Raw genomic sequence first — 27,660 nt, 5'->3', positions numbered from 1 at the left:
TTTTTCCTTGGTCTTTTGATATTGGGGTGAGCAGGATGTTGCCTTTTTCTTGAGGATAGATACCCTGAAGCATAAAGTTTAAGTGGGATGTGAGATCTATTATGAAGCAGTGGGGGCAGATTGTATTAGGTGGCTGGGGCAGGTGTCCAGTTGACAATGGCTGAGTATTTTTTAATCGCCTGGGTAACTGTCAACGCTGAGTAGAGCAACATTTGACCATATTCGGTCAGCAGGGTATTCACCAGGGATTGGGTCTAGAACATTAATGAAGCTTTCTATGTCCATGTTGTTCTGAGGTAGGGTTTTGCGTAGGTATACGATTTTTTCATTGAGATGTTTAGCAAGGTTGTCTGCAGATGGGATGTCAGTGTTGGTTGTGGTGACCGGTGTTGTGTCTAGTAGTTTGTTCACGAGATGGTATAGTTTCTTCGTGTTTTTGTAGTCCGGCCCAATTTAGTTTTGTAGTATGACCTTTGGTCTAATTGCGTTATTTGTATTTCCTTTGTAGTTGTTTCCATGCGTTGAATGTGTGTTCGTCTTTTTTTTTTCCATGCGCATTCCAGTTTCCTAGATTGTGTTTTTAGTTTTTTCAGTTCTTCATTGAACTACGGTGTCGAGTTGTGTCTACGTGAAGTTCTTATTTGTAAGGATGCTATTTCGTCTAGTATGTGTCTGCATCTTTTGTCCCATTCTGAGAGGTAATACATGAATTCCATTTCTGCTGTCCAATCGTTGTATATCTGTTGCCAAAAAGTATCCAGGTCTATTTGGCCTCTCATGGTATAAGTTGTGTGTTCTCATGTGTAGAGAGGACCCCTTTTTTGCCATTTTAGGGATAGGTTTAGTTTGTAATGGTCAGTCCATGGTGTTTGTCCATCTAGTTTGTGTTATGGTTAGGTTCTTATCAGTGGACAGTTTGTATGAGATGAGGTCGAGTGTGTGACCCTTCACGTGGGTTGTTCGCATGTGTGGCCATGTAAGGTCACAAAGATGAAGGAAGTCCTTGCAATCTCGTGCGTTGGTAGAGTTTGGGTCTTCAAGGTGAAGGTTAATGTCTCCTAATACTAGTGTATTGGAGTTAGATACACATGTATTTGAAATGAAGTCCATGAAATCCGCCTGGATGTTGTTCCAGTTACATGGTGGTCTGTAGAATAGGGCGCAATTTAGGTGGTCGAGCAGGGTTTTATGGTGGATTCTGATTGAGGCTATTTCGAGGTGGAATCTTTCCTGGAAGCAAGCAAGACTCGAGAAACACCCTCTGAAAGACCCAAGGCGGCGAAATCTAAGCTCAACATCCAGGCCGTGAGAGCTAGAGACTGGAGGTTAGGATGCAGAAGCGACCCCTCATTCTGGGTGATGAGGGTTGACACCCCAATCGCCACGGTTTCTCGGATGACAACTCCAGAAGAAGAGGGAAACAAATCTGACGCGGCCAGAAGGGAGCAATCAGAATTATGGTTCCACAGTCTTGCTTCAGTTTCAGCAAAGTCTTCCCTACTAGAGGTATGGGAGGATACGCATACAAAAGGCCTGTCCCCCAATGCAGGAGAAAGGCATCTGACACTAGTCTATCGTGGGCCTGAAGCCGGGAACAGAACTGAGGGACCTTGTGATTGATCCGAGTGGCAAAAAGATCCACCGAGGGGATGCCCCACGCTCGGAAGATCTTGCGGACTACGCCCATGTTCAGTGACCACTCGTGAGGTTGCGTTATCCTGTTCAACCTGTCGGCCAGATTGTTGTTCATGCCTGCCAGATAAGTGGCTTGGAGAAACATGCCATGACGGCAAGCCCAAAACCACATCTGGATGGCTTCCTGACATAGAGGGCAAGATCCGGTGCCCCCCTGCTTGTTGGTGTAATACATGACAACCTGATTGTCTGTCTGAATCAATATAAAGTTGGTTGGACAGCCGGTCTCTGAAAGCCTTTAGAACGTTCCAGATCGCTCGCAATTCCAGAAGACTGATCTGAAGACCTTTTTCCTGAAAGTACCAAGCTCCTTGAGTGTGAAGCCCATCCACGAGTGCTTCCTCGCCTTCGCTCGACGCCTGTCATCGAGACTCCTCAGTAGACTCCTCAGTACAGGATGAAGAGGACGTGGAATCCTCACGTCTCCTCGGGGCCAGTCCCGGGGGGCTGGCATAACAGGAGGCCTGGAGGCAGGTGGAGACCCACTCGACACCTCACTGCTCCCAGTGCAAGTTGGTCTCACAGTAGCCATTACCTCTCTTCCCGACGTCAATGTTGACGCCGCCAACCTCAGTACCGATGCCAATATAAACGTCGAAGGACCGGACTGAGCCCCAAAACATTTCTCTCATTGGGCTTCTCGAGACGCTTGAGTGCGTTTCTTCATACGAAGACACTACAAGCGGCTGGGCTAAGGTCGGGCCCAAGGCACTGGATACACCAAGCGTGCGTATCTGTACCTGAGATCGTCCGGTTGCACTGAGTACAACGCTTAAAGCCACTGGGTGTCTTCAATGACATGGAAGGAAAAATGGCTTCGGCGAAATCAAGACCCGATTGTGCCTAAAAAAGAGAAAAAAGGCACAAAAGGAAAAAGGGGAGTACCCGGCCACAATGAAAAACAAAACAAAGTAGGGAAAAAAACTAAAAGAAACTACGGGAACCTACCTTTTTTTTTATCTTAAAGAAAAAAATAAACGTTAGCAAACAAATCGCAGACAGATAGTGAAGACTCTTCCTGGGCCTGAAGAGGAGCAGAAACAAAAGCTTCTGCACTTCAACGCGGAGAAAGAAAAACTGAAGCACGCTCATGCCACGGGCAGGAATTCGTCCACCATGCGCTAGAAGACTGGCAAAGGTTTTTTTTTTTAAATAATTTTGCTTGCAAAATGCCATCCGAATCCTGGCCGACGCGGACGTCGACCCACATGTGAAAACAAGTAGCCTGCTTGTCCTCGGAGAATACCGAAGTCTGCAATAGGGTAGACACCCTTGATGGTGTGGATAACATGAGAAAGGACTTAAAAGGTAGAGAAAGGACTTAGCAAAGCTAGAGAAATGGTCTGGAATTTGGCAGCTAAGATTTAATGCTAAAAAAATGCAGGGTCATGCCATTTGGGCTGCAAAAATCTGAGGAAATGGTAGTATAGGGGGTAAAGAACTTATGTGCATAAGAGAGGAGTGCGACTTGGGTGTGATCATATGTAATGATCTTAAAGTGGCCAAACAGGTAGAAAAGGTGATGGTAAAAGCTAGAAGGATGCTTGGGTGAATAGGGAAAGGAATGGCTAGTAGGGGGGGGGGGGGTTGATGATGCCCTGTATAAGATTCTGATGAGACCTCATTTAGAATAGTGTGCACAATTCTGGAAACCACACCTTCAAAGAGAGATAAACAGGTTGGAGTCAGTCTAGAGGGCAGCTACTAAAATGGTTGGAGTCTGTTCAGAGAGCGGCTACTAAAATGGTCAGTGTCTTCGTCAAAGTGTCTCAATATGCATACTCTGGAAGAAAGGCAGAAGAGGTCAGATATAAAAGAGACATTTAAATATCTATGCAGCATAAATGCACAGGAGAGTCTTTCAACTGAAAGGAAGCTTTGGAATGAGGGGGGCATAGGATGAAGGTAAAAGGATATAAACTCAGAAGTAACCTGAGGACATACTTCTTCATGGAAAGGGTGGTGAATTCGTGGAAGTGGAGATGAAAACAGTATCTGAATTCAAGAGTTTGGGACAAGTACATAGGATTTCTAAACGAGTCATAGGGAGAGTAGATGGCATGGATGGATAGCCTGCATAGACCATATGGTCTTTATCTGCCAGCATTTTTATTTTTCCTGCTCATCCCCCCAATATTTGTGGATTAATATATAGAAATACTTTTTCCTTGATATTTTCTCTTTCTGGTTTTCCTAAATCACTATGTAAAAAGATGAAATAAATTTTGAATTTTTTTTTTTTTTTTTACAGCCACCAAAGTCTTGATTATCCGACGTAAATGGAATAGACCCATTGTCGGATAAGTGAAAAGTCAGATAATAGGAAAACACAATGGTAACCCTTCAAACACAGCATAAACAAGAGGTTGTAAAAGCAGGGTCCCGGGTCTGAAATATTGTCTCAGGTGCTAAACGTCCTTCTGTGCTACACCAGAAAATGGAAAGAGATACAATGATGTCGTGGGGGCAGGGCTGTTGGATATGCCAGATTAGCAAAGGTCAGATAATAGAGGCTGTATTGTACATAAATTAAAAATTTTTTAAAACCTGCACTTGCAGTACCCAGGCCTATTCTCCAACTCTGACAAAGGCACAAATATGGCAGCACTGTATACATGCCTCCAATTTTTTACACCAATATATCCAGCTGCATTCTCTCTTATACTGCTCTAGCAAAACATATTAAAAAGGGGTGGTAAAGTGAAGAAAAGATTAGCATTCGTTTTAGGTCAAGACAACTGGGCAGACCAAATATCGTTTGGAGTGGAGGAGTGGCCCAATGATTAATGTAGCGGGTTGCGGACCTGGGGAAGTGGGTTTGATTCCCCCTGCTGCTCGATGGTCAGCAGTGGGTTGAGATCCTGGGAATCTGTTTCAATTCCCTCTGCAGCTCTGTGTGACCCTGGGCAAGTCAATTCTCTGTTGCCCCGGGTACAAATTTGTGCTTTATTCCCATTTTGTCTACAACAGTAGTGCAATGTACTACTTAGATTGTGATCCCACTAGAGACAGACCCAGTACCTGGAAAATGAAACTGTAACTGCTTAGGTCTAAGCGGTATATAAATACTTGAATGAATGAACGAATCCATTTGCTATCCTCAACTACTAATGTAATCCCATAAGGAATCCAAAACTTTCATTCTGGAGTAGAAGAATCTTTAGATATCTTGAGAAACTGACCGAAACTGCTATTTTCCCCAGTTTCAGCCAAAACTGCAACTGAAAACCACCACCTGGTTTTGGTCAAAGCCAACCAAAAACTCAAGTTTGGCTGTTTGAATGCGAACCAGTGAGGGCCGCTGGGGATTGTCAGAGCTTGCAGTCGGCATCCCTCTGCTAAACCCACAGTATCCCAAGTCAGAATACTGAAAGACTTTTTACCTCCAAGCAAATAGACTGCAAACACATGGACCATAGCTAAATGAATACTGAAACTTGATGCCATGTTGCTTTTACAGTGGCTGACTTTGCCACACTCAAAATGACAGGTGATGACAACTCCACAGAGACTAATTCTTAAGGAGCTTATCCCAAATTTACAAATTTCTGCTGCTTTCGATACAAAAAATTTGGAGCATTCTATTTACCATATAAACTATTGTACAAGATAGTAAGTGCATTACTTGCAAACAGTACAAAACAAAACTACCTTACATTCCCTGGTGGTCTAGTGGTGTAATTAGGGAAGGAGCAATTGGGGATCACTCCTGCCCAACTACACCTCTAGACCACCAGGGGATTGAAAGATAGGCCTTGAGATAGGGAGACAAATGGGACAAAGCACAAAATTTAAGCTTCCACCAAAACATGTCTGAAATGAACAACCTTTCAGCAGAAGTCAAAACTATGCAGAAACAAGGATTTAGGCCATTTCAGTACCATAACTGAAATTCAGTCAGCCTCTAGACATCTCCATATTCAACTGCATTAGTCTCCTCCCCCCCCCCCCCCCCCAAATAAAACATTAAAGGACTATACATTTCACAATCCGATTACATTTTTTTGGTCAACATTAAAGGAGGAGTTATCTGCTTCTACCACATCTCCCCCATCTTTCCATGACTTTACCCAATTTACATTACATAAAGCACTCAAACACAAGCACTGTGTTGAAAGATTTTGACATACAAAAGAAAGGTGTAGTGATGGCCAGTGAGGTAATGTGGGGCCATAGGAAGGTTAAGAATGACAAGGGGGAAAATGGCTGGTGCCAGGGAAAAAAGTTCAGAGAGAGAGGTTCCCTTTAGCATGGATAATCCAAGGATGCAACTGCATCTCTCATGTAAGACACTCTGTATCAAAACAGTTCCACACAAAGTTTCTCTATCAGGCTAGCATACAGAACAGGGTCATTTTTTGACCTTCCATGGAGAACATCTCACAAGACAGTTCTGAAAATGCTTAAGAATTTGATATCTCTTCACGCCAACTCTTCACCCACTACAATCATCCATTTGATGTCAGTGTTAAGACCCTCTCCTTTTTTACCCTCCCTCTATACAAAGACAACTAGGTGTCCCCTAAGCAGAGCACTAAAAACATTTGAATCCCTCCTCCTGTTGCCTGCACAGGCAGATTCATACATTGGTTAATACTAACCAACTCACATCATCATCTTTGTTTTTAAAAATGCCATGATCCCCTACCATTCCACCACAGGTCATCTTGGCCAAGTCAAAGAGACTACACCATTATGAGACTAGTCCACGGTATGCCTATTATGCAGCTAGGATACTTACTAACATGGGGATGATCAGAAGCAAACACCAGTGCTAGAGGCTGTTAGCACCATACTAGCGTTGTTTCACACATGCCCAGGCACAATTCTCCCGCACTTCCACCCCATGATCAGAGATAATTGCGTGCTTAAATTTGCATGCAATTATCTCTGATCATAGGTCTAATAACGCCCCGCACTGTTCCAGCGCTATTTTTGGAGCGCTGTTTGGAACAGCGTGGGGTTTTGATCATCTGTCTGTAACAGAGACAAGCCCTTTGCCACAAAAAAATGTTCCAATTAATCTTTCCATGTTACAGCCAGACTCATTACCCAGCTTTTAGGTAAAAGTTTTCCCCCATACCTAGTGTTAAGGTATACATGGATACAATACCACAGACAGATAACTTTACCATTGTATCCTTGAACCTAACAGTTCAGAGGGGAAAAAAAGAGGCAAAGTGCTGCTATAAAGCAAAGTTAACAAATCAGGAAGTTTCTAAGGGGGTCTAATTAGTCATCCTAGTTGGACTTATTCACTCTCCCAAGTTTTTTCAACTAAGAATGCTGGTCTACAAGCTTGAAAAAAAAATCAACCTCACTATAAGGCTTGTCAAATTACACCAGTTTTTAAACAATTCCTAGCAAATGAAGCTTACAAGAGAATGTGCATCAACATCTGCAATCCATCGAGAGATACATGAGCCATTTTGAGAAACAAACAGCTGTTTCTGTAATAAAAAAAAAATCTAGGATTTCCATTCTAAAGTTAAACAGTACATTCTTTGTTTCCACCTCCTTGCAATTAAGTGGAAGGTGGAAAATGAATTAAGTGTCTTGTAGGGGCACTGGGGCAGGCCGACGGTATGCCAGCTGTAACTGGCATGCCATCCGCTTGCCCCAGTGCCCCTACAAGACACTTAATTCTCTCTCCAGCTTCCATTTAATTGGTCCCATATGTCCCTAGATTCTCTGCACAGAATAATTTCAGTGCTGCACCTTAAAGAGTCAGCATACAAGTCCTTAACTGCACAAAAATGTGTGCATGCACATTGGGGGGGGGGGGGGGGGCGGGAATGGACCAAGTGTTAAATGAAATGGTGGAACATAAAAGACCAGAACATACAGAAGTAAGAATTCTAAGGGGGAGGGGGGTAAACAAAAAAAAAAAAACCCACCTTGTCTAGATGCTCAAAAGTAGTATACAAAAATAGATGTAAATTAACATACAATTCAAAGCCCCCCCCCCCCCAACACACACTAACCCTACTGGCCTCAGCTTTGAGAAACCTTATAAGGAACTGGTTCTACAGGAACAATGAAGCCTTATCTTTTTCAAAAGCTCAAGCAACTACTGGAAGCTTGTTATTGAAAATCACTAATTATACATTAACAAAATCCATGCAAGTATGTATAACAGATCACTTTGCATTTTAGAATACTTGCCTTTTCCAAATCTGAGCCCAAAGAAACTGAAAAATTAGGTATACAAGTTATTTCCCTGCTTAAATGGGCTCACAATTTAAGTTGTACCTGAGGTAACAAAAGGTAAAGTGACCTACCTACTTAAGATCATGAATAGAAATGGTTATTATAAATTAATATACACTAATGTTTATGAAGACATGTCTGCTCATTGCATTACTTATGCCACTGGTTAATGGATTGAGTGCCTAACTGTATACTCTTGAGAACAAATGTAATATCCTCCATTACTCTTTTGCTATAATTTGGTATAAAGTACCTTTCAGGCAACCTGGCAATCTTTGATCTTTCATAACCATAAGGCCACAAGAAATTTTATTGAAAATCAGGACAAGCAAACAGTTTCCGTCAACTGTTAACCCCCTCCCTCCTTCTCCCCCCCAAAAAATAAGAAAAACCAAATTACAGCATCCAAGAGGAGGAATGAGACAAGAACCCCCATCCTAATAGATAGGATGATACAGTGTTGTCCATAAAGATACATGAGAATCCCTCCCAACTTCCCTACAACTTCACCGAAACTAATAACTCCATATTAATGCCTGACCAGAGTAGCAAGTGTCCCAAATAATTCAGCACAATTATTAGGATGTTCAACATAATACAGTTTTGTGTAACTTCTCTCCCACCCTCCCAAACACCTGATCCCCTACTTGCCACTAGGAGCTTAAGAAAAGGCCCGAAGTGTAGCTATTCTCTAACAAATGCACCCAACAAGAGTTAATGGAAAAAAAAAATCTGAATTCAACATTGAGAGAAAGGGAGGGAAGGGATGTGTTCTCTGACCAATGTAAAAAGTAACAAGGTAGTAGGCAGACCATATTGAGAGCTTCATTTCTCTCACAGATTCCTGCTAAGAAACATATTTTCCTTCATTATCTGGCTCTCTGAAGTTTTTGAATAGTGCTCCAGCACTAGCTTATCTACAGAGCTGAAGGTGGCAATCCTAGAACTGACAGGTGAAGCTATCCTTTCAGTAACCACTATAGGATCTTAGAAACTGCAGGTGCCATCTCCCTCCACATCCCACTTCACCTCAAAGCTTATAACCACAGTCCTAGTCATTTCAAAAGAAATGCTGTGTGCGTGAATATTCATAAAACAAAACAGTGCTGTACAGATACGACAATCCATGAAGTTAGTTACAATCAAGTCAAGAGACAGAAAAGACAAAGGACTGTGTATATAACTGGAAAGTTTAAAATTAACAGAGATATGCAGGATTCGAGCTTTAACAGCAACCTCAAAAAGGTACTTAAGCAGGACTTTAAATATGGCTAGAGTTGACAATACATTTAGCAGAATGAGTATTAAATTAGCAGCAAGAGACACATTTTACTGGTAGTGGAACCAAATGGAGGTACAGAAGAGGATTTTAGACCAACCAGATGTGCATATGAATCCAACATCGATTTCACTGCTATAAGTACAGGTTGAAAGAAGTTGGGCAAGGGGAATACTTTTATACTTTCCTTATACCCAAAAACAATCAATAAGTTGGGCTGCTTTTTTTGGGAGTGGCAGAAAGAGGTGCACCATATTGATTTAAGGTTCACTAAAAATTCCCTATTAAAACTAAATGCATGAAAAAAAAAAAAAAAAAAAAGTCGGGACAAATTCATGAACACAAAAATGAAACCTAATCACATATCCTTGCCCGTACACATCCCTATTATGGTCAAGGGATCGTTCAGGTCTATATTTTCACAGCTGGAAAAAAAAAACATAAACCTTCAACTAAGTAACACCTAGTGTTAAGGTGCAATTTTTCATCTGTCAATTTGTTACTGGAAAAAAAAATTTGCCACACATATCCAACCCTTTCTAGATGTTTGAAAGTGCATTTTCAAAAAAGGGACTTGCCTAGCTTGGGGTGGGATAAGGACATCTGTATTTCATATACACATTATGAAGTATAGTTTGTAACAGGCCTCAGCTTGTTGGTGATTTCAGGGGAGGGGTGATAGGGAAATGGTTAACATTGGTTAACCCTGCTTCAAATATGGTAGTTCTCTTATGAACCTGCGATCAAAGTGAAGTCTTGACAAAACTAAACCATTTCACGTTCTTGTTAACAATTAGGCAGAAGGATCATCTTTGAAAGGAGGAGATTAAGGAAGAAAAATTCCTGGACAAGGGAGGAAAAAAATAAGCATCATAAATCCTCCAGTGTCTTAAGGCTTTTATAGCTCTAGAGTTGAAAGGAAGAGCGACAAGTCAGAGGTTTGCAATTACTTGCAAACATGACAGAACTGTTTCATCACAGCCCTTTCATCTTGTATACACCTCTCCCCTCTCCTCCTGCTTCTACCAAAATAATAAAAATAAAACAATCTCCCACAGGTAAGTCAGGTCAACAGCTCAGAATTTACTGCTGAACCTGATAAACAACTGGCAGGACAAATAACTTGGACAAGCATTGTACAGAAACATACACACTGTTCCTGCTCCATGGAGCTTACTATAAAGACAAACATGAGCAAAATCTAAAAGGTTTCAAAAAAAAAATAATTTGATTTTGCTCACACCTTTTTCAGTAGTATTCACGGTGAGTTCCATTCATATACAAATTATTTCTCTGTTCCTGGAAGGCTCAGAATCTAATTTTGTGCCTGAGGCAATGAAGGGTTAGATGACTTGACCCAAAATCACAAGGAGCAGCATTAGAATTTGAACCAGGCTCCCTTGGATGTCATGACCACTGCAATCACTAGGCTATTCCTCCACTCCACTGAAGGCAATATCAGGGAGAGCCAAGGTTTTAAGGTTTAAGAAATCAAACCCTGAAAAAAAAGTAAGGCATTAAGCGAGACTTCAATATGGCCAGATAGAGCTCTTGAAGTCAAGCAACCGAAGAGATGACAGCCTGTGCTGACCAGCCTATTTCATGTCAGCATCCGCTCTGCAAACATGATGCCAAGGAAAGCAACTATCCTGACAAAAACACAAGGCTCCTTTACTTCATAAAGCCAGGAGGATGCTTGGGTGCAAAGAAGATGAATGGCCAGCAGGAAAAAGGTGGCGATAGTGCCTCTGTACAAGTCTCTGGCAAGGGCCAATTTAAAGTAGTATGTACAATTCTGAAGACTGCACCTTCAAAAATATAAGGACAGAGTCTGTTCAGAGGACGGCAACTAAAATGGAAGCAGGATATTGGGCTAGATGACCATCAGTCTGGCCCAGTATAGCTATTCTTATACTAGTGGTCATCATAAAGCATATAGAAGACTCAGATCTCAATATGTATACCTTGAAAGAAAGATGAGTAAGAGGAGATATGATTGAGACATTTGAAAATCTCCATAGCATAAATGCACAGGAGGCAGGTCTTTGAAAGGAAGCTGCTGTTCCAGAGGGCATAAGATGAAGGTTTTTTTTTTGTTTTGGGGGGGGGGGGGGGGGGGAGAGGGTGGACTCAAAAGTAATTTAAGAAAATACTTCTCTAAAGAAAAGGGCAGATATGTGGAATGACTCTTGGCTGATGTGGAGAAGACAAGGATGTATCAGAATTCAAGAAAACACGGGAGAGGATATGGATGGCCTTTATCTGCTTCATTTTCTATTTGACATTGACCTTCATCCTTACACAAGAGCAAGGATTCTCAACCCAGTCCTTGAGAAACACCTAGCTAGTCAGGTTTTCAGGATATCCACAGTGAATATGCATGAAACATTTTGTATACAATAGAGGTAGTGATGCAGTCTCTCTCCTATAATATTCATTGTGGGTATTCTGAAAACCTGACTAGCTAGGTGTGTACCAAGGACTGGGTTAAGAACCCCTGCACTAGAAGCAACATCCAAAAATAAAAAAAATTCTTCTACCTGTACAGGGCAAAGCAAGATACCATCCATACACAATTTATTCCAAACCAAAACTATCACATCTCTCTTTATAACAGTAGTATCCAGATATTCAGTCCACTTTGCCTCCAGACATGAATCCCCACAATATCAGAACCCAATATAGGCAATCTCCCTGTCTGATCTGAGTTAAAGTCCTATTACTGTTAGCCTTTGAATTCTCATCTTATGCAATAAGCTTGAATCTGAGAAACAAGTGCCAAAGAAAATAAATTTACATTATACCACACACGTTTCCCAAAAATCACCCAATGAGTATCAGATTCCATGTCAAAGTTTAAAAAAAAAAAAAAAAGTTGCCAAGGATCATACCCTCTGATTTTGGAGAATTATGACACCTCCTGCATTTCTGCAGTTTTTACTTCCTTGCCTTTGAGATGCGATTTCACCATCTTTGTTCCCAGCAGTGCTGTGGAGTTGGAGTCAGAGTTGGTAAAAGTATACCGACTCCAAGTTCAAAATAAAATCTAATATATGGTAAATTTATCGCTTTATACTTGGATATATAGCACACATTTTTGTCCTGATCTAAAGTACTGCTAGACATAAGTTAAAGCCTAATATGAGAAGGGATAGTAGAAAAATAATCTGGTGTACCAACTCCACAGCATTGGTTCTTAGCTTGACTAGTATAGGTAGACTCCTATGCTTATGAGAGACACAGACAGCAGTGTGACTGGGAAAACAGTGTCCTGCCCAACAGCTGCAGTTAGCATGTACACCCATACCATTCTGCCATTGTCAGCTACATGGCTCTTATAAGCCCATGCCCACATTGGGGAAGGCTGGGCAGCTCCTGACCAGCTTGAGTGTGTGGGCATGCCTACTGGTAGAAGGAGACAGCAATGCATGGCTTGCCTCACTTGCCTTTGTCCTTCAGCACCCTGGGCATGAGCCCAACTAGGACCACCATATTAACAGCCATAAGAATAGCAATACTGACTTGATTTTATGACTGTGGTGGGTCTCTTCTGTGTTCAACCTAGAGAGAGACAAGAGTAACAGGAGACATAATGGATAGAGCGAGTGATGTAAATCTTCCTTGCTAGGGGATTTAGTAGGGTTAAGTTGGGAGTGGGACGGGGGGGAGGTGGCAGCAGCAGACAGGTTTTTGAAATTCAGAGGGTCTTTCCAGTTGGAAAATTATGGGGAAAAAAAGATGCAGTGTTCTAAAATAGTTGGAAAAGGGTGGTATGCTAAAGGTGGCTATAAAATGAACTTTGTAATAAAGGTGTATAGTTCTTTAAACCTCTTCTTGCTGAGGTGCATCACTTACTGTTTTAATAAAGTCTCTGGAAATTTTTTAAAAAATAACATTTTCTAGAAAAAGCAGAGCATTACACCTTTACCTCTCCCTCAGTTCTTTAAACCTCTTCTTGCTGAGGCACAACCTCTTGTACAGTATGGCACGCACACAGAACATGAGCCAATTGTTCCTCAAGAGTTTACAAATATATATATATATATATATATATATATATGCTTGTAAGAATACCAACCGTTTATCAAGAGGACCACATTATAAATTATTCATCTATGGAAGCAATTCCCAAATCTGTGCTGGGGAACCACAGCCAGTCAGGTTTTTAGGATATCTAGTAAATATTTAGGAGATCAATTTGCATACACTGCTTGACTGGTATGCAAAATTCTCTCATGATATTCATTGTGGAGCTCTTGAAAACCTGACTGGCTGTGGTTACCCTCTGAACAGATTTGGGAGTCATTGCTCTCTGGCATTGCGTCTCAACTTTTGAAGGCATGACTAGACTCATCTTTTCAGGATTACTGTGATGAATAGTATGAAAGACTTGCATTATTGGGGAGACACACCATATGCAAATTTGTTAACACACATACATTCATGGTAGTAATCCTGAAACCCAACTTGCTGTCACCTCCAGGGGAGGCTTGAGAAAATACTGCCCTGTGAAGTTGCTCTACATCAATGCAATGTTCTAACCTGGAACTGGACAGATCTCCCACAGCAATGTATAAAAGCCAAGAGGGTCTGTGTAGTTCATGTCCTAGTCACACAATTTTCAGGAAACATCACAGCATCTTAGCAGCAGGATCCCCATGAAGGTCGTTTTTCTGGCCTGAAGTACATTTCCAGCCAGTAGCTGAAACCAGCTCAAAGATTTTTTTTTAATTATTATTATCTGTACGCTGATCAAAGGCAGCAAGGCTGATACAGTTAACATCATATACAAGCCAGACGACAGGCATACTACAACATGGCAGTGAACTCAGAAATTGGGACCCGCTATCCTGCTTGGATAAACACCAATGAAGACTCGCCTACCAACCCATTTGAGCAATTTGAAGTGTTCTATGTGGTTCTTCTCTCAAAGTCTAGGAACCCATATCCAAGAGGGTCCTCATGGAACATTTTATTATGGATTAATATATATACATGCATCCCAAAGTAAGTGCAATTAGCACTGAACGAAGCTTATTACCACCAGTACCAGAAGAAGGGAGATTATAGCACGAGTATTTTTTTTTAAATGCCAGCACACCACACTTTTTCTAAAGCAGTGCTTTGAAGCAAAAGAAAAAAAGCTGAATCCAACTGGTAGCACTTTTTCACTAATGCACCCTGTTTAGTTCTCATCCTGTGGACAGCTGTACTATTTCTGGGCTATAGAAATCACCTCCCCCCCCACCCCCCAACAACAGTTCATATAGAAAGCACACTTACAGTAAGAGTGATCTTGACCAATCTCAAGTGAGGGCCATTTTGTAGACAGATGTAGTGATGCACATTGGGAAGAACAAACCAAATCAGTTATCTGATGCTAGAGTCCAACTTGGGGATCAGCACCCAAGAAAAAGGTCTAGGTGTCGTCGTAGACAATATGCTGAAATAGTCTGCCGTGTGTGTGGTAGTGGCCAAAAAAAAGCAAACAGGATGCTAGGAATTATTAAGAGAGGGATGGTAAATAAGACCAAGAATAATATAATGCCTCTGTATTACTCCATGGTGCGACCTCACCTTGAGCAAGCTCTGGAACTTGTTGTTGGAGGATGTGGTAACAGTGGTTAGCTTATGTGGGTTTAAAAAAATGGGGGGGGGGGGGGGGGGTTGGACAAGTTCCTGGAGAAAAAGTCCACAGTCTGCTATTGAGACAGACATGGAGAAGCCACTGCTTGCCCTGGAATTGGCAGCATGGAATTTTGCTACTCTTTGGGTTTCTGCCAGGTACTTGTGACCTTGTTTGGCCACTGTTGGAAACAGGACAGTGGGCTAATGACCATTAGTCTGACCCAGTATGGCTATTTTTTGTGTTATGTAAGAAGCCAGGACCGGCACCAGTCAAAGAATGTCACCCTGGGCAACAAAACGATACGGCTAGCCCAAGAACACTTATGAATGACTTATGTAACTAAATGAAGTGTGCCCTCACACACAGTCCCATTAGCTGCTCCACTCATCCTTTTCTACCCAACTCTTCCTCTTTCCCTTACAAAATTTTCCTCAAAACAGTCTCTCCTCGACCCTATCCCAGAGAGTCTGAACCTCCAGCCCTCCTTAAATCCTCCCTTCCCCCTTAATATCTTTCAGCTACTCCACTTTCTACTAGCACTAGACTTTGAGCCCGTAAAAATGGGCTATTATAGGAAGGGGGGGGGTTGAAAGGCCCGCCCCCACAGCCGAGTTCGCCGCTGCCCCTCCCCCTCAGAGTTCGCGCCCCCCCACCGAGCCGTCACCACCCACCTTCCACCCGGCCGGGCCCTCGCTCCGCTATTGAAACAGCGAGGGTCCGGGAACGCAGCACTGAGCTCTGCTGAGCTGCCGACGTCGGCCTTCGTTCTTCTTCTCTGCCTGTCCCGCCCTCGTGTGACGTAACGTCGTGGAGGGCGGGACAGAGGCAGAGAAGAAGAAGGAAGGGCGATGTCGGCAGCTCAGCAGAGCTCAGTGCTGCGTTCCTGGACCCTCGCTGTTTCAATAGCGGAGCGAGGGCCCGGCCGGGTGGAAGGTGGGTGGCGGCGGCGACTCGGGTGGGGGGGAGCGTTAGACGGCGGTGTCCCTCCCTCTGAAATGCGCAGTACAGACCCTCTGTGTTCTGGCCCCCGTCATCACGTATTGACGCGGGGGTGGGGCAGAGAAGGGTCTCTACTGCGCATTTGTGAGTGAGTACGGTCACTCGCCATTTATATGTTTGATAGACAACAGCTATTCTGTTTTCTTCCTGCCCCACATGGCTTTCAGTGACCAGAGTGTCACATGGTGCTTAAACTCTCATTTTGTTCTCCTTCTTGTGAGACTTTGGGTACTGTGTGAATCAAAACAGAGCCAAATACAGGTAAGACAACAGAACAGCTGTTCTTGAGATAGCAAGCCTTCAGAGGTGGCAAGAGATTCAGGAAGCCATTTGTAGGGTCAATGAGGCAAACTACTGGCTTGCAAGCCACACAATGAAGAACACTGCAGTAAGATATCCAGACCAAGGGGAAAATGTTTAAAAATAAGACAATTCAACATGAGCCCTAATTTACTTCCAATGACAAGTGTGTTTGGTGAGAGAATGCACCAGCAGATGAGGAAATAAAGAAAAGTAAAAAAACAAAAACACTACAACACTTGGCTCTTGGGGGGGGGGGGGGGGGGGAGATAGAGAAAACTGGATTTTAGATTTTTGATCCACCTTTACAAATAATTTGGAAGATGGTGTACATTTACTTTTATTGATGCAAATTTTACGATGTGTAAGAAAATATTTTGATCAAAAACACTTTCAGCTTATACTGTAACATCACTTATTTAGGAGCAGCTAAACAAATTTTGAAGAAATTACAGACTGTTCAAAATGTGGCGTTATGCCTCAATTATTCACTATCAAAATACGACTTTTTAAATATTATAGAAAGTTACACAGTTTTGCCTGTATGGGAAGCAAAAGATTTAAATGTTACTGTTTCCTCTATAAGATGTTATTCAGTCTTGCACCTTCATCTCTTATGCATCATTTTTGTTTACTAGATCATGAGCTTTATTTGCTTATCCATCAATACATAGTAAAACAAAAGGACTAAACTCTAAGATATTCTTTTCTTAACAGGCAGCTTGCTTGGACAAATGTATTCAAAATACATTATCTTCTATGATCAATTATAGACAGTTCCGGAAACAGATAAAAACCTATTTAAGAAATTTGTACTGAATCATACCTGATTTATAAGGTGTAATAGATCTGTTTTGTATCAATCATATATGTACTTCCTGGCAACGGCCAGTGTCTACTGTAATCCACATTGAACCAGAAGTTATATAGCAGAATAAAATGTTACAGTTTTATTTGCAGGGAGGGAGAGAAGATTGCTTTACTGAAGCCTTACAATGCGAGTTTCTGAATGTTTCACAGCAAAAATTGAAAGAACCTCAATGCACATCCCTATAGCATACAGAAGTGAGCAGATAATGCTTTGGCTACTAGATTTTGAACCCCTTCAGTCGATAAGAAGTTTTCAAGCACGAAATAAAACTGCAATTGTGTATGGAAGAATATAAACAGGCTCATGCCATAACAATGCTGCCTATCCTTGCCAGTGTCTAATGATCTTTCAGTGGCCCTGCTGACTGATAGGTGTCCACATGCTTCAAAGTCTCTCACAGCCAGCTGGCACACTTTTTCCTCCAACACTTTGCTGAAGGTCCCACACTCCAATGAGCTATCACTACATCCTGCCTCACCTCCTTCCCCCTCATCACCCCAGAACACTGCTCACCACCTGTTCTATGGTTGTTCCTCTTCCCTACCCTCTTTGTCCCAGCAGGAAACAATCTGAGAAATTAAAAAAAAAAAAAAAAAAAAAAAAGTCACATCCTGCCCCTTTGTACAGGGTGTTTACTAACACCTTCCAAAGTTAGTATCAACAGTTTCCCAGAATGCTATGCAAATTTTATGAATCACAGGTCCCCAGCCCAGGGTTATCAGAACATTTTGTATAATAAAGACTTAATGTTGAATAATTTCCTTGCTCCTAATACACACTTTACAGAAAAATGCATTAAGTACTCTTGCTTGTAGAGAGAGCAAACAGAGAAAAACAAAAACTCTGAAAACTAGAAAAGGTACATCATTTAGCTAAGGAAAATGTTTACTCCTCTGCCACCACCAGACATCCAATGAATAAGATCTGGAGGACACCATTAAGCTCAAAGGAAAAGCATTCCCACATCAATAGATGCTATGCCATAGCCCCGGAATTTGACCAACAAGGAAGTGAAAAGATTAAGCTAAGATATTTTAACACAAAATACTAGTTAATATTTTTAGACAGTCACCTGGCTGTACACAAATATATTTAAAAGTATTAATGTACATACCAGTATTTCATTTCACAAAAAAGGGTATGATTAAACTTTGGAGTTATACTGACCCAATGAAGGATGCTTAAGCTTTCAAAAACTAGTCAGTTGTTATAATCCCAATAGAGTACTACTTACTCAGACAAAGGTCAAACAGCCAAGTTCTACCTAAAAATAGTTTTAAAAACTGAATAGATGGGATATGGTACAAATAATGCACCCCTCCCTCCGATAACGCTCCCATTATAAAATATGGAATACTCCCACCTTTGTCTGGCTACATGACAACAAAAGGCAAAGCACAGCACAGTGAGGTATCCAGTTGACAAATATTAGATATTTCTAATTCCCTTTAGGAATACTTAAGGTGATATGAAAGTAATTTTAGAGTGTTGGGAACACTTAAACAGAAGACCTATTCCCCCTTTCAGTAGCCAGACTACTGAATTAGAAGTAAAACAAAACAAAAAAACAAAGACAACCCCCCTCCCCCCACTGCTGTGTGGTACAACAGGATACAGATGCCACTGCAGTTGACCTAGGTTAACCTGAAAAACCTTGGTCCTGGGCTGCCACTGCTAAGCCACTTACAAGTAGTAAAATGAGGTGGGAGGAGGAAGGGAAAGCAAGTGAAAGATGGAAGATTTTTTTTTTAATCTTTATATTTATTGAAAAAAAAAACTCACATTTTTCATAGAAAGACAAAAAAAAAAAAAAAAGCATTCAAAGCTTTCTGCCCCCTCCCCAACTATAGCCATAAATAAAACTCCAAATTACAAAAAGGGTTTTTTTTTTTTTGCAACTGAACAAGTTTTCCTACATCCTAAAATATTCAATGAGTATAGTTTTTCAATCCCTTTCAAGTCTCATGAACTTTGCAAGTTTAAAAAAAGGCAGTCAAGAAAACTTTACATTGCAATCACAAAGAAAAGGAAAACCACCAGGCAGACATGTTTGGCTATGAACAGTACTGTTGGGGGAGGGGGGGGGGCGTGTACAATACCTGATCCTCCAAACTGAGTGCCTGCGAGAGTCGTTGGTCTGCTTTTTCCATTAGCCATAGGCAGGGGGAACATCTACACAAAGAGATTGGAAGAGGTTAGACAAATCCAGGGAGGTAGAACCTTGCTGTGTTATGCGACTGGACAGGAAGGAGAAGAGGCACTTGTGACAAAGCTTTTCACATAGTCAACTGGGCAAACTCAAAACCTATGCACTAAGCCAATTTTAAAAGAAATATTAGACGTTCTGCAGTTTTCATTATTTTATTTGCTGCCTTTTTGGAGAAACTCATGCAAGGCAGCATACAATAAAAAATACAGCAAAAAAAGTTATTCAAACAGTACACAGTGACATACATTTCTCATGTATTTTAGAAGATCTGCCAACATACAGCCTTTTCTAAAACACATGAGAAATGGATATCCAAGTGTTGGCTATATCTAGCATGAACAAAGGGCCCCTAAGTATTTAATTACATCTGTTCCTAACTCAAGGTTTACTGGTCCAACATTATATGATGTATTTTACTTTGTTAATATATTTTGAAAATGTTCATGCTTTTCTAATTGTAATGCAACCACATTGAACCTGAGTTCTACTTGGGCTAATGCGGGATATGTCATAAATAAATGGCCAAGCTATGAATGGGGCAAAACAATGGACATACATCGCTATGCTGCCACAAAGACATCCATGTTATAAAATGATCACACAGATTATGAGCAGAGGGGTAGCATAAGGGTTGGAGTAGTGGACCGAGAACCAAGGAGGCCCAGATTCTCATTGCAACTGTGCTTTTTGTTTTTTAATTGTAAGCCCTTCAAGGACATACTATTGTATCTGAATATACATCACTTCAATAGTCTTCAGGCTTCCAGGTTTATTATACATTCAGATAGAGTAGTTCATCCCTGGAAGGTTCACAATTTAAAAACCCACAAAGAGCTGAAGTGGGATTTGAACCTGGGTGAATGTCTATAGCTCCCTGAAACTGTCAGAGGCTGGTACCCCTTACCAGTTTCACATTCGCCAGAGGGAGGTGACTTGCCTTACTCCCTCCAGTGAGCAGCTGTTCAATCAGAGCACCTTTCTGCAACCTGGATGTGTATCGGGTCTAAACATCCATTTTTATTTTAATAGACATAGAAGGGAAAGGACTGGGAGTTGGAGGTCCATATTTCTGCCCCTTCCAAAGCCACACCCCCCTTGCCATATGAATATAATGCAATTTTAGACATTCATATCCTGGCTTTATAAAAATCGGGATTTGGGCATTTAAATGCCAGTTTTCAGACCTCCAAAACAAGAATAGAGCTTCTAAAATAACCACCACAGTGTGCTACTCTCTACATAAAACATCTTAATAAAGCATGGGGTGTAAGCACTGGTGGAACATGTACACAGTAAAAGTCCTAAGACACGGGTTCTGACCAGAAGACAAGACACACCCAGATGTCAGCAGATAAAACTTCCTCTGGCTAGTCTGCCCCTGCAAGATGTCACTGGTTCGCTATCCTGTAAATGATAATTTGTGAGGTTTTGCCAATTCCAGAACTACACAGCACAGAAAGATTCCCCCCTCCCCCAGGACTGTGCGAAAATTAAAGCAGCTCAAGTGATGGCAGGTGCTATGGTGTAAGTGGTCATACAGTGTTTAGGAGATTTTGTAGTATTTAGATCTACATTCCTAAAATGAGTGAAAACCAGGGTATAATCCCTACCTTTTTTTTACATTTTATAATTATAGAGACCTAATTAGGAGATTCATATTTTGTCAGATGTAAACAAGTTTACATCCACATGATATATGTATTTTATAAAGACCTTTCATGGGTACGATTATATCTTGTCCTTTGAAAGGGAAAGGAAAGGGGCTAGTGCATCATCCTTTTCAACAGGTATTCTTCCAGTGAGCACAAGCAGTATCCTAAGATTCTAGTACATCTTATTCCTGGATTAATATTCCAGATTAGAGAAACTGCCAAAAAGCTATTATTTCTCCACCTCCTCCACACAAATCTTGACTAGATTAGCACTTTATGCATGAGTGTCAAAAATAGAATGGCCAAAAATGTAAGTGTATACTATGTGCGTAGCCCCACCACCACATACCAACATAAATTACATGTATACTTCAAAACTATCTTCATCTCTTTCTGAAGTACATCCAATCCCACAACTCACAGAAGGGTACCACAAAATGGAAGAATAAGGAAGGAGGAATGAACTGCATGCACTTGATCCACAATAGATACTGTAATAGTAAGACTGGGTGGGTAGGTGCTGCAGACCTACGTCCGTGGTGTTATCCTTCAACACTAGGCACACACTACTACTCTGAGAAAAAGAAGAGGGAGCCTTCATGTTATTTTGATGAAGATTCCAGATTATCCTCTATGGTACCACTTCAAGAAAAACCTATACCAGTATTGTTTCAAGACTCAATGTGACTTCAGTTTCAATATCTGCAAGATAGTCTAAGCAAAATGTGTGTGTGTGTGGGGGGGGGGGGGGGGGGGGGGATGAGACATGATACCTGAACAGAAACACACATTGTCTACTTTTCACCACCACTTTCCCTTTAAAGCTCTATGCTTAACTATTTGCAAAATCTGCAAAAGGACAAACATCCTGTTACAAGAATATATGGGTGAATGGAGGGGAAAAATAGCCTACAGGGTTCCCGAGAGAGACAAATCCCCTAGAGATCCTGATTATCTTAATAAACCATGACATGTTGTAGTTACTTGTTTATTAAAATCCAACTACTTCAATTTGTAACTTCCTAATACCAAAAATCTTCCTTATGAACACAGCTTAATGAGCTAACCTGTCTAAATACATATTTTTAATGAAAAGAGTATGGCATGTTACAGATGCTCTGTAATGTATGATTTGTGTATGCCTGTAAATATAATAGCAAAGAAATTAATTTTCACATGAGCAGACGGGCAGTCAGAATTCCAACTCTCTCCCCTCCACCACCATTATATTTGCTTCACTATTTTCTTGACTTATGTCAACATTCCCACGTTTGCCCCTCCTTAATCTACTTATTTAAAATTTCAGGGATGCAGAGTTAGGAGCCAAAGCATTAGCAATATTAAGGGAAACATATATTTTTTTGTTTCTCAACAACTGTCCATTCCTCCCCTTTCCATATTGCATCTAAGAAAAATATGCAGTGAAGACCCTCCCACCGATGCTTGTTGTGATCTTGGGCATCATTTAACTCTTCATCCTCTCAGACAGGGCTGCCGAGAGGGGGGTAATGGGGCAAAATCCCCCAAGACCCCAAGGGGGACCCAGCACCGGGGTCTCTCTCTCTCTCTCCTGACAGGAACAGAGTGATTGCGTCCCAACAGGAACAGGAGAGAGAACTCCAGTGCCAGGCCCTCCTTGGAGGTTGGGGAGGACCCAGAGTTTCCTCCAGTGCTGACCTTCTGCCCATTGCTGAGTGTCTGCTTTTCATCTCAGGAAAGCAAGCTTGCTTTTCAAACCCAGCATGCCCTGAGAGGAAAAGCAGCAGCAGGGGCAGGCACTCAGTGCAGGAGGAAGATGTCTTCTGCTGGCAGGGCCTCGGGATCCCCACCAGCCAAGGTACTTCAACCCTGTGTTGCAGCAGCGATCGGGGGGGGGGGGGGGGGGCTGTGGCCTTGCCCTAGGCCCAGTTCAGTCTCTAGGCAGCCCTGCTCTCAGAGATACAAATAACCTGTAAGTTCTTGGGACAGGAAAAATTCACTACTGCTGAAACAAATTGGAACTCCAACACAATTTTTTAATGCCCTGACAAGTTCTCCTCCAAACCTAAGAATGGAAGACATCAAGTCATTATCTGCACAAATCTATTGCCTAAAGATCTATTATGAGGAACAGAATATGATCTGCAGATAAAAGTTGCTGAGCACTTGAGCCTCCACTTTTTCAACAAATGTCCTCTGCACATGCTATATGGCCTAGACAACATTTAAGACTGAACAGAGTTCAGATTTTTGGCATGACCAAAATTAAAACCCAAACGTTGTGTGTAGACTGTAGGCTTTGGACTATGACTATTCTAGATTTAACTGCTTGGGTTATTAGAGCACTTGGTAAGACATTGAAGGGATACATGCATTAGATTTAGTGTTGGTCTTAGAGAAGAAATAAGGCCTGAAATATAGGGTGTTGAAAAGTTAGTTAAATGACCCGGAAGGGGGGGGGGGGTGTCAGGGAGTGGGTACATATGAGAAATTATGTGCAAGGATCCCAACTGGGGAAACTGGATGAGTCATGCCGGTCATTTCCTGCCATCATTCACCGTTACTGTTTTATTACAGAAGCCCTCCAATACCACCCCCATCTGGGAAGCAAAGGCTCTGGCCTGGACTTTCATTTTGAAAGCTACGCCCCAACATTAAAAAAAATAACTAGCCCCTCTATTGTACCATTTGCCTCAAAGCAGTCAAACTTGAATCCCTCTCTCCCAAGATCATTACACATAAAATAACTATTGCTCATGTAAGTGCTAAAAAAAAAACCTCACAAGAAACACTAGGGCAGGGAAGGGGGTCTTAACCCAGTTTAGTTTTCAAAATATCCACAATAAATATGCAAAAGATAAATTTGGAGGCAGTGCCTTGATTGTATCATACATATTCATTGTGGATATCTTGAAAACCAGACTGGCCGGGTGTGTGCCGAGGACTAGATGAGAATCATTGCACTAATAGCGCTTCCCCAAGTCAGTCCTGGAGTACCCCTTTTCCGGTCAGGTTTTCAGGATATTCACAATGAATACACGAGTGATTTGCATACACTTCCTCCATTGTATGCAAATCTCTTTCAGGCATATTCATTGTGGATGTCCTGAAAACCTGACTGGCAAGGGGGTATTCCAGAACTGGACTTGGGAAACACTGCACTAGGGTAAAAGCTCACAGATGGCTACTACTTCACTAAATATATATATATTTTAAATGCTGATACTACCTGCTTATTAATTCAGAAAATGTGCAATAAAGTTAAAATGAAATGAAAAGTGTAACCATCGTGAAATAAATTCAAGCTAAAACAGGACAAATATTCTAATGTTGCTTGCTCACCACCCTTTCCCCACTCAAAATAAGTTTTGAATATCGTGGGTAGAAGGGGTAGGCATTGCCTCTATTTCCAAAATGTCAATGCTCTCTGTTTCACATTAATTTTATTGGTGGAGGGGAAGGAAGGCATGCATGCATTATGGAGCCCATTTGTGCAGCCAGGCTTCTCCCAGCTGCCACAACTCAGTTTTGAGAACAGTTACTGAGGCTAAAGAAAATCCAAAGCAGAAAAATGGGGTTGTTTTGTTTCTTCTATTCTCCCTGGTTTATTTTAATTTGTTTTAACGTGTACAAGCCAAAGGAAGTTCCACTAGCCAATTTTGGCAAGAGGAGGACAGGCCACATTGACTTCCCCAGACAGAAGTGTACACAAACATACTTGTGTATTCTCTACTCTCAAGCAGAAGGGAATTCTGTTTTTTCCATCACATCCACTAGCTTGGGATTCCAGATCTTTTGCAGCTGATTTTTTTTTAATCTTCCAACTGACTTCCTATTGAAATTGAATGGAAGTTAAAATTGTCACCTCCAGAGATATTTGGATTTACCACTACATGAGAAGTGAAAAAATGCATTAAATTAAATGCACTTATGGGACCTGCGTTAGTGGCGGGAGCTGTGTTTGCCACAGAGGCCCATTTACCGCAGCGGGTAAAAAGGCTGGAAAAAAAAAAAAAAAAAGACATGGCAATGTGGTAAGATTGCTCTTACCGCATGGCCATGTGGGGGGGTGGGGGAAGAAGCACTTACTGCCACTCACTGAGGTGATGGTAAGTGCTGCTGCACTAACATGGCGGTAACCGGGTAGCATGCAGCACTACCTGATTATCAACCCCCCTGTGGAAATATATCTTTTTAATATGAATGAACATGGTAAGCCTGCGGTGTGCTTACCCACCGCTCAGTAAAAGGGCCCCCTTCATAGGGAATTACTTCTGATGCAAACAGCACAATGCACTAAAAACAGCTCTTTTTTGGGGGGGGGGGGAGGGGGTGGAGTGGAACAAAACACTTTCTGCATCAAAATTATATTAGCTCAATTCCACTAAATAGGAAGTAAACCACTGCACTAATATCACAGTTTATTACTTTGGCCCCCGTTATGGACATGTTATTTGGGCATGAAAAAACTGAACTGTTGAAAATGCAACAAGAATTCTACTTGCCTACACTCAAAAATGCATCCTACAGACAAATGAAAAAGATACCTGCTATACCTGAATGTACACCACTTTGATAAATTTTCAGGCTGGCAGACAATATATAAAATTAAAAACAAATAAAACCAGAACATATACTAAGCTCTGGAACTTGTTGCTAGAGAATGTAGTTACAGCGATTAGCATATCTGGGTTTTAAAAAAAGGTTTAGACAAGTTCCTGGAGAAAAAGTCCATTGTTTGCCATTGAGATAGACATGGAGAAAGCTATTGCTGTCCCTGGGATAGGTAGCTTGGAATCTTGCTAGTATTTGGGTTTCTGTCAGGTACTTGAAACTTGGATTGGCCACTGTTGGAGGTATGATACCAGTCTACATGGACCATTGGTCTGACCCAGTATGGCTATATTTATGTTCATATGAATCATTTCTGGAGAGCATCACCTTGTAGGTGCTCAAACACAGTTCTATGAGAACCTGCATTAGCACAGGGCATTTTCAGTAAACCTCTTGGATGCATTTACTAAAGTATAATACTTGGCTTGATTCTGATTTCACTCATACTCAGGTAGAAACCCAGATCATAGGAAGGAATGTGGAAACAATAGGGTAAATACAGAACATTTCAAATTTTATTAAAATTAAACTGAATTGACTAGAAAAATGAGTTAGTAAAAATTAACAAGCTTTAACGCTCTCCCATCTTCAAAAGATAAAACCGCAATATATCTGAGTGCACTTTCTGCTTCAGTACAATGAAGAATTTAAGTCCAAAAATCCTAGAGTGCGTCTATATCCATTAGTAAAAACGAAGTGTGCACTTTCTAAATGTATACATGAAATACAGGGTGACCTCAGGACACTCAGATAAAAGAACAAAAAGCACAACATATCCTTTAGCTCTGGAAGATCTCCTGTCCCAGTCTTCTTACTATTGTTTTGATCTTGGAAAAGTTGTGGTCTGCTGGTTAAAGCACAGTTCTGAGGAAAAAGCCCAAAAGGTGAGCTTCTCTCAGACTCAATTTTAAATCTGCAAAAAAAACCTAAACAACTGCAGAGAGATGCACCATACCTTTATTAGGTTAATAATTTTGGAATGCACTTAAAAATAACAAGGTTCCACTTATCACCTAATCACCCAAATTAGCTTTTAAGCAACACAGCCAGGTGGGGCTGGAGGGGATGCCAAATAATTCACCTTAACAGACTTCACAGAATCATCTTTTTTTTTAGAAAAGCAAGAAACAAAAAAGAAAAACACTTTCAAGCACTTGGAAACTTCTTTGATAAATCCAAAAAATCATCCAGAAAAGGTCTTCCTGACATTTCTCTTCTTGGCAGAGAGATGCAGTTTTGTCTCTTCTTTGAGGCCATATTGATTTGCTTAAAAACCAGCAATGTCACATTCCAAAGCAATCAGAAGTATATTTCAATGTGATTTTTTTTTTCAGCAGAGCAAGGGAATTAAACACACATCCATCCACTCAGTCCCAGGATCTAGCGCCCCTTTATACAATACCACACTGCTACTGGCAGTTTTCATTAAATTGTGCTTGTCTATAGTAGACTTGTTTTTCTTTGTTCTGAAAATGTATTTTCCACATATGTGGAAAAGAATGAGAAGTCTTATGTTGCAGCATTCAAAGCCATCCTCTGAACAATGGGTCAAAATAATTTCAATACATACTCTCCAAAAAAATAAAATAAAATTTGTATATAATATAATAGATACACACACTTCTATGTCAATTATACTAGATCAGCGGAGCAGAGGCAATGGAGAGGGGTGTAAAAGGTGAAGGATGGCGCCAAGGGTAGACAGGACTTATAGCCTAAAAGGAGAACTCTGTACTTGATATTGGCCCTGTTTACTAAACCGCACTAGAGGCGCATTAGCTTTTTAGCTGTGTAGATGCCCATAATATTCCTATGGGTGTCCACACAGTTAGCGCATGCTAATTTTTACCGTGTGCTAGAAATGATAGAACGCCTTAGTAAACAGGGCCCTAAGTCTTGAAATGGATCCATATCTTGAAAGAAGCTTATAAGGAGTTCAGATAAAGATTGTTAAACCCTTTTCCTAAATGTTTACAAGTCCATCTCCACCCCCAATCCCTTTAATATTTTTAAGGAACACTATCTGCTCTCAGGGTGTGGACAGACTTGCATATTTAGGTTTGGCTTTTTGTTGTTTTGTTTTTAGTTCACTCATTTCCAGTAGCAAAGGTGAGTTACATTCAAATACAGTATGTATTTTGCTGTTTAAAGCTAAGGCTTAACCCTCCATTGCTTCAGGTGAAACAACTAGCCCAATGCCAGAAGGGGCGTCAATGGGATTTG

At 41.3% G+C, this 27,660-nt stretch overlaps 1 protein-coding gene across 11 annotated transcripts in view; it reads right to left on the bottom strand.

Annotated features, from left to right (window-relative positions):
• The window catches only part of TCF3 (transcription factor 3), a 196,439-nt gene that overhangs the window by 165,220 nt on the left and 3,559 nt on the right, over window positions 1-27,660 (bottom strand). For all 11 annotated transcript variants that reach the window (XM_030217652.1, XM_030217658.1, XM_030217659.1 and 8 more), the window contains exon 3: window positions 19,083-19,155. In XM_030217652.1, coding sequence (XP_030073512.1) covers window positions 19,083-19,155 — 73 coding nt within the window. The remainder of the gene's footprint in view (window positions 1-19,082; window positions 19,156-27,660) is intronic.

The sequence above is a fragment of the Microcaecilia unicolor genome, chromosome 11 (assembly GCF_901765095.1).
Source record: "Microcaecilia unicolor chromosome 11, aMicUni1.1, whole genome shotgun sequence".
In the NCBI taxonomy this organism is placed as follows: Eukaryota; Metazoa; Chordata; class Amphibia; order Gymnophiona; family Siphonopidae; genus Microcaecilia; species Microcaecilia unicolor.
Note: the sequence above shows the minus strand (reverse complement) of the source record. Positions and strands in the feature narration are given on the sequence as shown.